This window comes from Cebidichthys violaceus, unplaced genomic scaffold, assembly GCF_023349555.1.
Source record: "Cebidichthys violaceus isolate CVI_PGR_0920_01 unplaced genomic scaffold, fCebVio1.0.p SCAF_44, whole genome shotgun sequence".
In the NCBI taxonomy this organism is placed as follows: Eukaryota; Metazoa; Chordata; class Actinopteri; order Perciformes; family Stichaeidae; genus Cebidichthys; species Cebidichthys violaceus.
This window is the reverse complement of record NW_027176639.1, coordinates 1,588,094-1,600,785: the sequence shown is the minus strand read 5'-3', so window position 1 is coordinate 1,600,785 and position 12,692 is coordinate 1,588,094. Positions and strand designations below refer to the sequence as shown.

Sequence of the window (12,692 nt, the reverse complement as noted above, 5' to 3'; positions counted from 1 at the left end):
ACAACTCATTTGCATACAGCAGCTGTATGATTCTTGTTCTATTATGTGAAGGCTGTGACGTCCCGACCCTTCTATTGATTCATGTGTGAGTAGCATGTTTATGTGAATGACTTTACATGTGGTTGTAAGCTGCATCAGTGCATCCTCATTAAGCCATACGATTGTGTGCAGAGTCAGTGAGAGATGTTTAAAAGTACTCTATTGAACTGTAGTGGAGTAGAAGTATAAAGGGAGTGTAGTGAAGAACTACTAGAGTCTGCAGATAAGCGTCTCTCATGCGGACTCTTTGAACTGGCCGGAGAGATCTCCGTCCCTCCATCTGATCCAGAGAGAGAGTAGAGAGTAGAGAGTAGGACATCTGACAAACAGACCTTTAAGTAGCTTCTACGTAAAGCAAAGGGACTCTGTGCTGCTGACGCTATGAAGTGGTGAAATGCCATGAAGCTGTAGCTTTGGCATTACGCTGCAGGGAAAGAGATGTAGTGTAATCTATAAGAACAGGAGTGGTTTTCTTTTTATTCCTGGTTTAATTAACAGATGTCCCTCTTTGAGCTGGGATCGGTTAGTAAGGACAGTGTCCACACCCATAGCGCCACCAGACTGTCTCCAGATCAGTGATTAAGGCGGCGATGAAGGGACGGTCGTTATCAGAACTCTGGCAGATGTGTGTGTGTGTGTGTGTGAGAGCGCCGTTCAGTTTCCTGTTGACTGTGAGTGGAAGTGGCAGGCTGCACACATTTGACACACACACACACACACACACACACACACACACACACTGTAGGCATCCTTCCCCCCCCTCCTTGTGCCCCTGAGCCTGACAGTCTGGACATGGGAGATATCAGAGAGAGAGGGAGAGGCATGAAAACTGAGACCAGGTCTGTGAGTTAGATCAGCATGTAGCTGTGAAAGTGCATTTGTGGGTGACGAAATGGCGATGTCAGAACAGCTTGAAACTGAGGGAGGTAAGTCTCTCCTTCTGACCTTTTCCTTGTTGTCTTTCTCACAGCTGATTCAAAACGACAACAAAACCCAAATCAACACAGCTGAGGGAGAAAATGTCTTTTTGCTTTTCTTCTTGTATCTCTTGTTTTATTGATGCTCAGAGAAACATCCCGTCTTCTCTTCTCTTCTCTCTTTATTCATTTATTTACTTGACTTTTTAAAGGTGAATTAAACAAGTTGCACTCGTAGGTTTAAGTGTAAGCTTAGTGAAAACATCACACACACACACACGGCACTACGGGGCGTTCACATCCAGCCGCTGCACGCTGCAGCCTTCATCACTCTCTGTACACGGACTCATGGCTTTAGGTGTCAATGTGTGACTGCAAGTTGGAAAATGAGGCTAGCTGGTGAAGCGATTGTTAGGCAACTGTGTGTGTGTGTGTGTGTGTGTGTGTGTGTGTGTGTGTGTGTGTGTGTGTGTGTGTGTGTGTGTGTGTGTGTGTGCGCGTGTGTGTGTGTGAGAGAGACTCGCTGGTTGGGGTGCCGGTTGAAGATAAGGCCTGCCCTATGCCTGAGAGCAAAAGAGACAGTGTGTGTAAGCCCTTCAAGCCTTATCCTGACACACCTCCCACCCCCACCTCCTCTCCATCACCCCACCACACACGCAGTGAGGATTAACCCCGTCATGTACCATTTCAATGGGCAAGCTTTGGAGACGCACGCACACACACACACTCACACACACTCACACAGGATTAACCCTTGTGTGTCCATTTCCACGGATGGTTCTTAGCTCCGCTCCGGTTGTGACAGCATTGACTGCTTGTGTTGCCATGGCTACAGGGGCCAGCCAACGTAAGATAGGCAAATCCACATAAGTCACCGACAACAGACACTCTAAGCCACTACTGACGACGCCTCCCCCTGGTACTAGACACACAGAGATGCTAAAGAGAGACCGACAGGAGCCTCGTGAACCGTGTCACAAGCTCTCCGCGGTCAAACCAATATACATGAAGTCAGGCCGGGCGTCTTTGTCGCCGGTCGGGTGAGAGACGGGCCTCGGAGCGGCTTATCCTCTCGCGTCTGCTTCTGAGAGACACTGCACTCCACCGACACGAGAGTCCTGCAAAGAGGTCCGCGTTTGAGCTGTCCTCTTCTTTTGCAGCTGGTAAAGCTCAGACAGAAGAGATCTGCAGATATACGTCAGAATAAAGTGACAGCCTCTGCTATGAAAAGGCAGAAAAGTGAAGTCATTAATGAAAAATCACGACACCTGCTTCCACGTCTCAGATATGACGGAATATCAGAGACGGCGGAGAAAACGGTTTGATTAGGAGACGCATAATTAACCGGTGGTGAGGAGTGCAGCACTGGACGCTGGAGTGACATAATTAGGGTGGAAATGGACGTTTGGATTTATTGCAATAATTTATCTTCATTTTTATTAACTTTTAAATAATTAGTATGATCCCTTTTTCTCTTATTAGCTTTATATAGCTAATAAAAAATATATATATAAATACTGTGAGCAGTTGGAAATTCAACGTGCACTTTTGCAATAAAGTATGAGAACAAAATTCAAAGTACTGTGCTCACAATAATGGTTCTGCTGCAACTGATCCTTGATATGCACCCTGCAAACCAAAATACGTAAATACATATGTTTTAATCAGAACAAGACGCACATAAACATGTGTGCAGCCGTTGATGGGGTCACGTTATTTGAAATTGTGCCTCTAAAACAGTTGAACTTGAACCAAAGTAATGTTGAACTGTGTCGTCATAATATTACCCATCAGCACCGGTGTTACGATGCGCAGCAGCTTCTGTGAAAGCCTGGTAACTGCTTCCACACAGCGGCTCCAGAGAGCAGCTTAATTTGCGAATAAATCATTGATGAAACATTGTGTTTTCACTCCCTGCGTACACGGGTAGTGTATAAATCAGAACCACGGTCCTGCTGTTGGCTGCAACGTCCCTGAATAATTGAGGCGGGGGAAAGCACTTTTGTGTTTGAAAGAAAATAATTTTTAGACCCGCGATATGAGATCACCTGTCAGCGACGTTAGGAGTCCAAGTCATCCTTCAGGGGTGAATAATGCATAAGAAATTTGCAAATATTATGACACACACACTTGCATAAATATATGAAGAACTACTGAACCTAATATGACGTGTTCTTTTTATATCCCAACCGTGGCCATATGGGTGAGTCCTGCTGGCTGTGATCTGAATATCTGATTATAATTTGAGGCGATTTAAGCAGATTTACAGGCCTATGGGATTCTCCTTTTGGTTTAGTGCTTCCTGTGTGTGTGTGTGTGTGTGTGTGTGTGTGTGTGTGTGTGTGTGTGTGTGTGCGCGCGCGCGCAGAGAGACATATTCCCAATGGTAGTGGGTTTACTGGTCCACCTTGGAGACAGTTCAGTGTGCAAACTTCAAAGACACAATTAATGGTAAACAGCCCCGGTATGTTATCCGCAGATGAAATGTAATTTGTTAGATCTCGATCTACTTTTGACTGATTGCGCTGCTGCTGCGTCAGATGTGCGCGCATCGCCCTGCATGGACCCACGGTGTGTGTTTCACATGACCCGGGTCTGTGTCACTGGCTCAGTTCAGTTGTTTGCAGCAAGCGGATGTGCGCTAATTAGGAAAACATGAAAACCACTTTGCAGTCAGCATGATGTTTATTTCCACACACACACACACACACACACACACACACATACACACACACACACTTCCACTCGGCTGCATTAGGCCAATTCTCATCTGTGTCAGTTACGAGGAAGGGATGGGATGAAGGGAGGAGGAAGGAAGGAAGGGAGAGAGGGAAAAAAAATGCTTACCAGACAACCTTCATGTGCAGTTGTGCATTAGTGGGGGGAGGAGGGGGAGGGAAAGGGGGGAGAGGGCGGCTGGCGGTGCTGGGCAGAGGATAGAGGAGCAAATGCATTGCGGAGGGAGAGGAGGAGGGCCTACAGCTATTGTTCATGTCCTCCCGTGAACAAAGGGCTCATCTGGGTCCGTATGTAAACCCACAGCAGGCTTCAGCCCACTAACAAGGCCTCATGCGGGACAAAACATAACCGACTGACTCCCGCAATTTAGGCTTTATTCCGTCTCGGTCTCGCGGTTCGGGGGATATTTTCTTCCATTGATCCTGCTCAGAGGGACGTATTGTGTTGGTACGTTGCGTCCAGCGGGCCTATCCGTCTTTACGCACGGAGCGTACACTCGGTCTCTCACCACGGATCTGTAAACATCAATTTTCTGATTGGACTTCTTTTCAGGTAAACGGTCGCTTTTCCCCCCCAAACGCACACCTCCACCGCAGGGTCTAGCTGCCGCAGCGAGTGCGTGTGGTCCACGAGCCAAGCGCGGCTGCGGTTTCTCGTCTTATTTCGGTGGTTTATCGTTGAAAAGGGGATTTAACGCTAAGGCGTTAGCAAGACGGCTAACGCTCACCAACTGTTTTCTAGCTAGCTGACGTTAGCTCGGGCCTACGGGGCAGTGTTGTACACAGACAGCGTTCTGGTTCTGAACGGTGTCGAGTTGTTGGTTCCCGTTGTTGCTCTTGGTTTGTTAAAATAAGTGCTGGTTGACATTCTGTAGCGAAGTGCGCTCTCGTCCTGATATCAAACGTTTAACGCGTTAGCATGGCTAACAGCTACGTGTTAGCATTGTGCGCTAGCTGCCTCTCTAATTGCCTTTGTAAGCAGACAACTCCACCTCAAACGAGCCTCCACTGTTGTGGAAGTTATGCACTAGCGGCTACACGGGTGTTGAACTTGGCATTTTTAACACCAGATTCACGTCGGTTATTTGTGTTTGCTAACGTGGGATGATCGCGTAGCGTAACGAAGCTATCGTCAATATTCCGTTTAGACAGGCTGCTCGTCCCCCTCCAGAAACCAATGGTGGCGGTCTGGAGAGTCCTGAACCACTACACGCTACTCGTATTTAAGACACGTCGTCCTGACGAGTGGACTTATGTGTCCCGAGCTCAGGTGAAATCACATGGTAATGGTGTTTTTGGACATCAGTGTCGGTCAACCTGTGAGGTGAGATTTGTTGTGAGGTGGGCTGACCGTCACATTAACAGGAGGATGTGTGTGTGTATGATGTGTGTATATGATGTGTGTGTGTGTGTGTGTGAGAGAGAGAGATGTACTGTGTCTCCTCGTGAGGGAGAGAGGAACACGAATCCCAGTGGAGGAAGTGGAGTCCAGTTGATGTGATTGTGACCGCCTGTCATTAACCGCTAACAGCAGAGGAGAGGAGCTAATGGAGCTCTCAACAACTAATGGACACATAACCATCGATTATTTATTTATTTATCAAACCCATTTGTTTTCCTCTGGTGATACCCCCCCTCCCCCCCCCCCCCCCCCCCACACACACACACACACACACACACACACACACACACACACACACACACACACACACACACACACACACACACACACACACAGCAGTGCTGCTCTCACACAGTAAACAACTTGTTTTTTGCACAAAGTGAATCCAGGGCTTCAGATGGATGGAGGTTATGGCCCTTCTTCTTTTCTGTGCCATGTAGATGGTTGGTGCACATCTTTGTTTTGAAGATAGAAAACTTTCCTTCTAGTTGTTATAAACAGAGATAGGCCATGTGGCTGTTGTTGCAGTAGAACCCAGTGGAGATGTAGATGAGATGCCATTATTTCAGAGAGGATTCATACTAATCACAGCCTGACGTGTGTCATTGTGTCCTGTGAGGTCAGTGTTGGGCTGGACTGTCTGTGGATATCTGCATGTTTGTGTTACTGTAACGTCATCAAACAAAGTCCATAAGAGCGCGTTGATAGTGAATCTATAATGTTGTAAACAGGAGAGGCTCTTAAATGTCTTTTCCTTCAAATATATATTCCACGTCTCAGTTTGCTCTGCAGAAAACATTCCATTAATGCAATTAAAGCTCCTCCAGTCTGTTTCTCCATGTGTCTCTTTCACACACACACACACACACACACACACACACACACATTGTCAAAGATACGTTTAATATGCAGAGACAAGACGGAGAGACATTAATGAGGCGGGGCTTCACCATGGTGACGGCGGGGGTCGTGACCTGGAGGGCGGCACGCCTGGATGGCCTTTATAGGAGAGCCGGGCAATTAGAGTAGAACAAGGGCTGGAGCAGCCTGAGAGACGGATTCATCGTTGTTGTGTTTTTAGGTGGTTGTGACCAGAGTCACCGTCGGTCTGTGTGTGTTTGTGCTGTTTTTCTAGGTATTCACAGCGGGTGGATGGAGGCCGGCAGTAGGCGCGCGGCGCTGACAGGAGGCTCCGTCCTCGTCCCGTTGGTCTGTCTTTTATGAAACGGCCGGTGTGTTGCCGGGGATGACCCGTGAATGTGTGCAGCCAACTGAAACTGGGCCACACTGGCCAGTGCAGGCTGCATGCGCCTTCACCCTCGCATGATCCAGTCCTTCTTTACGAGTGTCACTCGAAACGGGAATAGCTATAATTAGAAGTACCGCTGCAATCCCCAAAGATGTACCGACTTCATCTGGTACCGTCTTCTCTCGTTTGTGTCCTTTCTCTTGCTGATGTTATTATATCGTCTTTATTTATAGCTGGGCCAACGTACACGATTACTAAATACAGCATTTATTATCAGTTTTGATCTAATTATTTGTTATCCTGAAACACTACATCTAACGTTTCAAGTCGCTTTAATACAAAGATCTTTCTTCTTCTTCCCTCACCTCTCTTCCAGGCTGTTCCTCCAAGTCATTCAAGCTGTACTCCCCCAAGGAGCCCCCCAACGGTAGCACTTTTCCCCCTTTCCACCCCGGCACTATGCTGGACAGAGACGTGGGGTGAGTTTTATGTCTGTGTTGTGTTTGTCTGTTCTGTGTGAGGAGTTCACAGCGCCAGCCTTCAAGCGGCTTCGCTCCCTGCTTGTGTTATTACATGCCGTGTTTACACAGGCTGGAGTTTAATTTCCTAAACCACATGTTGGTCAGCAAACAGTAGAACGTAGTCGAGACGCTGTATTGTGATTTTTAAAGGTTGTTTTTATTCACAAACCTCCAGAACGTTTCAGATGTTTTTATGTATATTAAGTTTCAGAAGCAGCAAACTTACCAACAACCTTGTTTCAGCGGATAGTTTGGTTGATGTGAGATGTTTCGAGGACAGCTGCCGTGTTTTACCAGTTGGTAACCTGAGTGAAAGTCCATGTAGAGCCCAGGTAGTGTTTGTTGACTCATACTCCACTTTAATGGCCTGACGTCACTCCCCAGGATCGAGGGCTTAAAGTCGTTTTAGCGTACAGCGTACGTCACACGCTGGTAGAACGCTTTTTTAAAAACTGATTCTTGGTGCAGGAAGGTTTATCGGTGAAGAAGAGGTCCCAACATCTCCTGTCATCTTAGCCACAGTCATGACTCAAGTAAACACTGTGGACCTGATGTGTGAAGCTAGTGTTCAACGCTAACAACGCTAACCTGTGTGGCTCGGTACGGTGAGAGGGTTGTACCTCCTGCAGGGTTGTGTGCGGTGCGTCAAAGCTCGCGCTGCAGTAAGCAAATCAGCGACAGTTAGAAATGTGAATAAGTGAATGTGAGAAGTGTTGTTGTTTACGGTCTCCCCGTATCATCCGGTCTGTGCCGTCTCTGGCTCGTGTCCCAGACTCGTAAAGACGAGACGAGCTCCCGCAGGAGGGCCCGTTAGCGCTGCAGCTGAACGTAATCGTCTCTCTGTCTCCTGTTTTCAGTCCCACCCCGATGTATCCTCCCACATACCTGGAGCCCGGAATCGGGTAAGACTTGCTTTGTGTCCCATATCGCTGAACTGGTGAGAACAAGTAAAGATAAGGTGGTGAGAAGTGGTGCTCTTATCTCACTTTTGTATTTAGTCTGTGAACTAGTGACACCGTACTGAAGCTGTGAGCGCTTTAACGATAAAGTGATCGGGATAATTTGCGTTTAGTTTGCTTATGTCTTTTCATAATACCACAAGCTAACTGTTCTCCTCCCCCGTCCCGTTTCTGTCCTCCTCCCGTCTTTCTGTGGTCCACCAGGAGGCACACACCATATGGCAACCAGACAGACTACAGAATATTTGAACTCAACAAACGGCTACAGAACTGGACGGAGGTTCGGAGACACCCTCACATGCACGCTCACAAAACGATCCAATAAATGCGCCGGTCACTGATTGTGTTCCCCCTCTGCTCCCTGTAGGAGTGTGATAACCTGTGGTGGGACGCGTTTACTACAGAGTTCTTTGAAGATGACGCCATGTTGACCATTACGTTCTGTCTGGAGGACGGGCCCAAACGTTACAGTAAGAAGCAAAGTCACTGGTTCCACACATGCCCCTTTATTCCTACAGTCACAAACTACCACTCTAAGTCCTCTCGTGTCTCACGCCCGTTGTGTCTTCTCTCCTCCTCTGAAGCAATTGGCCGAACGTTGATCCCCAGGTACTTCAGGAGTATATTCGAAGGCGGTGCCACTGAGCTCTACTATGTGCTGAAACATCCCAAGGAGTCCTTCCACAATAACTTTGTCTCCCTTGACTGTGATCAGTGCACCATGGTCACCCAGAACGGAAAGCCCATGTTCACACAGGTGTGTGTGTGTGTGTGTGTGTGTGTGTGTGTGTGTCTTTAGCTGTTATTGTGTCCGCCCCTTGTTTGTATTTCCTCATTTATATTTTTGTCATTTATTAATATGGAATCAGTGGGAGCACAGTGACTTACAGCCCTAGTCTTCAACATGTTTGTTATCTGTGGGCAGCTTTGACCTGTCTCTGCAGAGGTTACATGTAGTTGAACTACTGCATTCTGACCCGACTCCTCTGAACTGCCACAGGTGTGTGTAGAAGGCCGCTTGTACCTGGAGTTCATGTTCGACGACATGATGAGGATAAAGACGTGGCACTTCAGCATCAGACAACACCGTGAACTCATCCCCCGCAGTATACTGGCCATGCATGTGAGTCGATGCAGAGGGGAGTGGGAATGGCCGCTCGTATTTCACAGATGTGTGTGTGTGTGTGTGTGTGTGTGTGTGTGTGTGTGTGTGTGTGTGTGTGTGTGTGTGTGTGTGTGTGTGTGTGTGTGTGTGTGTGTGTGTGTGTGTGTGTCTCTCTATAAGGATGTGTGAGAGTGTCGGCGTCGTAATCCCTCCCCTTTTGATTCCTCAGGCCCAGGACCCACAGATGCTGGACCAGCTGTCCAAAAACATAACAAGATGTGGCCTGTCGAACTCCACCCTCAACTACCTCCGAGTAAGTGAAGCACACACACACACACACACACACACACTCTTGTGTGTATCTTGTGTTTCCGTAACAAACACAGAAGGCTGCACGGGTTCAACTGGAACTGCAGGTTCAGTGTTCTTGTTTACAGACGCTGGAAAAGTCACAACCCCATGTTGGTGAATGTGGACGAGGTGCTGAAGTTGAACTCACTTGATGTTCGCTCATGTTTCTTTGTTTGCTTCGAGTGTTTTATGACCAAGTTTAGAGATGAAGTCATTGACGGCGAACACCAGCTGATGATGTCGATGGCGCTTGCTCTTCTGGGAGCGCCTCTAACGATCTCACACCCGGTGTAATCTTGAACCTGTCGCCGTCTTTCTGTTCCCTCCAGCTGTGTGTGATTCTGGAGCCCATGCAGGAGCTGATGTCCAGACACAAGACGTACAGCCTCAGCCCCAGAGACTGCCTTAAGACCTGCCTCTTCCAGAAATGGCAGAGGATGGTGGCACCACCAGGTAATTGAACAACATGCGCGCACACACACACACACACACACACACACACACACACACACACACACACACACACACAACCACATCACACATATCTGTAACTCTCTCTCCCTCCCTTCTCTGTAGCTGAGCCATCAAGACAGGCACCAAACAAAAGGCGTAAGCGTAAGATGTCAGGTGGCAGCACCATCAGCGGAGGAGGAGGAACCAACAACAACAACAACAACAAGAAGAAGAGCCCAGGCAGCGGCTTCCCTCTGTCCAGCCAAGTCCCAGTGAGTACTTCTCTGATGTCTAGTCGCCCCTTTGACAGAAACATGACGACTGCGTTCATAGATTAACGACTGCAGGAAAGGTCTACTGAGACCCAATGGAGCATGTTGGCTGTGATGATAGATGTGCATCAGTGCTCCCATTCCTCCAGTCCCCACTAAAACAACGTGATTGATCTGCTTCCATGTTGCATCTCCGCAGGATGTGATGGTGGTCGGAGAGCCCACGCTGATGGGAGGGGAGTTCGGCGACGAAGACGAGCGCCTGATCACGCGGCTGGAGAACACGCAGTTCGACGCGGCCAACGGCATCGACGACGAGGACAGCTTCAACAACTCTCCGGCGCTCGGCTCCAACTCGCCCTGGAACAACAAGGCCCCCTCCAGCCAGGAGAGCAAGAGCGACAACCCCACCTCACAGGCATCGCAGTAGAGCCCAGAGCCCCGCAAACCTCCACACAAACCCCTCTCTGCCACTCCTCAGACCCCGACCCGACAGCCACGAGTGCAACAGCAGCAGTCCATCGCATTCAGTTGACACACACACACACACACACACACACACACACACACACACACACACACACACACACACACAGGTGGCCCGCGGGGGCGCTCAGCATGTCTCAGATAATGTCACTGAGCCATTAGTGTGACTTCCCCATATTTAGGCACCGTGTCGCACCTCTGTCTCCCTTTTCCTCATCTCACACTCAAAACGTCAGTTTGGACAGCGAGCGGGTAGATGTGACCGAGGAGGCGCGGGGATTCGACCCAGGGGCAGAACTGTGCACGCTAAACTATCCGTACTGAAGGTCACGCGTAGGGGGCGGAGGGGGCGGAGGGGACGGAGGGGACGGAGGGGACGGAGGGGGAGGGGCTTCGAGATGGTGGCGAGACGCTTAGGGACCGCTTGTCCACCCGTCCTCTAAAACACGGCTCTCAATTCTGGTCCGCTCCGTTGAGGCACGAGTCACTCGTAATGTTTGTTAATAGAGTATATATGTGTGTGTGTGTGTGTGTGTGTGTGTGTGTGTGTGTGTGTGTGTGTGTGTGTGTGTGTGTGTGTGTGTGTGTGTGTGAGTGAGTGAGAGTGAGTGTGTGTGAGTGTGACATGTGTGAGGAGTGAAACGAGGCAGTCTGATCTTATCTGTGGCTTTGCGGAAGCAGACGGACCAGAATTTAGAGTCCGTGTGTAAAACCATTGAAATTCATTAACTAGTAGGAGAGCTGAAGTGTGGCACTAGGGAAACACACACACACACACACACACACACACACACACACACACACACACACACACACACACGCACACACCGACGCACACACCGACACACGCACACACACACACACACACACACACACACACACACACACATCAGCATAATGATTGAAGGATTTTGAGTCCCCTAGTGCCGGAGCCATCTCTGATTAGACTACAATGGCTGCGGTCTTTCAAACAGAGAGCATTTACAACATACACACATACACACACACACACACACACACACACATACACACAGTTACACATTTTAAGAGTTTTTATACAGTATATATTTCCCTAGAATGTTTTTTAATTTGTATTAAACGCCTTCATTTCAATTGTTACTTTTTTATTTTCTACCAATACTGAAAAGCTACAGACCAAGGAGCAACACAGGACTTTTATCCCTCCCCCTCTAAAATATATGGTTTTTATCTTTTATGTTTATAAAAGAGAAATAATTTAGTGTGGATGTTTTTATTTTGTCTTTTTGTTCCTTTTTTTTTTTTTTTGGAGATTTAAATTTTTGTGTATTTGTGCTTGTATATTTAAGGTAGTAGCAAAGTTCTGTCTGACTGTAATAAAATGTATTCTTACTTAGATTTACCTGAAGCCATCCCGATCTAATGTAAAGAAACTAAAGTACTCATGACCCCGCCCCCTCTATCGCCCCCCCGCTCTTTCCTCCTCCCTCCTTTTTTATAACTTGTGTAAATTAAATTACAAAACCTCCGGGGTACAACGGCACCATGGAGAGATCATTTTACCCTTTTGTCTTTTTTTTTTTGTATTTATTTTGGAAAGTTTAGAAATTCACACGCATGTTTCATCTTTACCGGAAGTGATTCTTCACTTAACATCACGACTTTGTGAACCGCAACTTTCAACTTGATGTCAAGTGAACGAGCTCACTTTAAGCTAACCGGTGAACTTCATCACCGGACCAAACCGACTCCGGTGTTTGTCGTCTAAATTGCCTTCATTGGTGCAGTGTCCTCCACAGCCGACCGAGCGACGCCATCGGTCATCGGCCGCATCTTCTAAAGCCAGCTTATCATTGAGTTCGGTCTCCATGTTGGGTAGCAACGCTGTCTGTAGAGTCGGATTAGAAACAGCTGACGCTCTGTTTGTTTTGTACATTTCCATTTCCTTACAGTTGATTCCAGCAGCAGTTATGAGTTTGAATGGTGACTTGTACCTTTTCCAATCCCTGTAGAAAATCATTGTTTGATATATATTTTTTGATTTGGTTAGTTTCTGCCCTTGATAATTAATGTATGGTACCAATAAAAAGATACATTTTCACTTTAAAACAAGTTTTGTAATTATTGCAACGCAGCTGATAAGAGTCAGTGTTTCTGGGGTTCGTTCTCTTTTAATGCTGACCTTTGACATGTTGTTGCTGAGTAGTTCTCCTTTGTGGCA

At 47.7% G+C, this 12,692-nt stretch overlaps 1 protein-coding gene across 1 annotated transcript; it reads left to right on the top strand.

Annotated features, from left to right (window-relative positions):
• The first annotated feature begins 479 nt into the window (after nucleotides 1-479).
• On the top strand, nucleotides 480-12,583 carry ldb1b (LIM-domain binding 1b). Its single transcript, XM_068728892.1, has 11 exons — nucleotides 480-965; nucleotides 6,722-6,824; nucleotides 7,724-7,768; nucleotides 8,030-8,105; nucleotides 8,193-8,295; nucleotides 8,410-8,582; nucleotides 8,826-8,948; nucleotides 9,160-9,243; nucleotides 9,611-9,734; nucleotides 9,858-10,006; nucleotides 10,206-12,583. The coding sequence occupies exons 1-11, from the start codon at nucleotides 932-934 to the stop codon at nucleotides 10,434-10,436; spliced, it is 1,245 nt and encodes a 414-aa protein (XP_068584993.1). The 5' UTR covers nucleotides 480-931; the 3' UTR covers nucleotides 10,437-12,583.
• The last annotated feature ends 109 nt before the right edge of the window (nucleotides 12,584-12,692 follow it).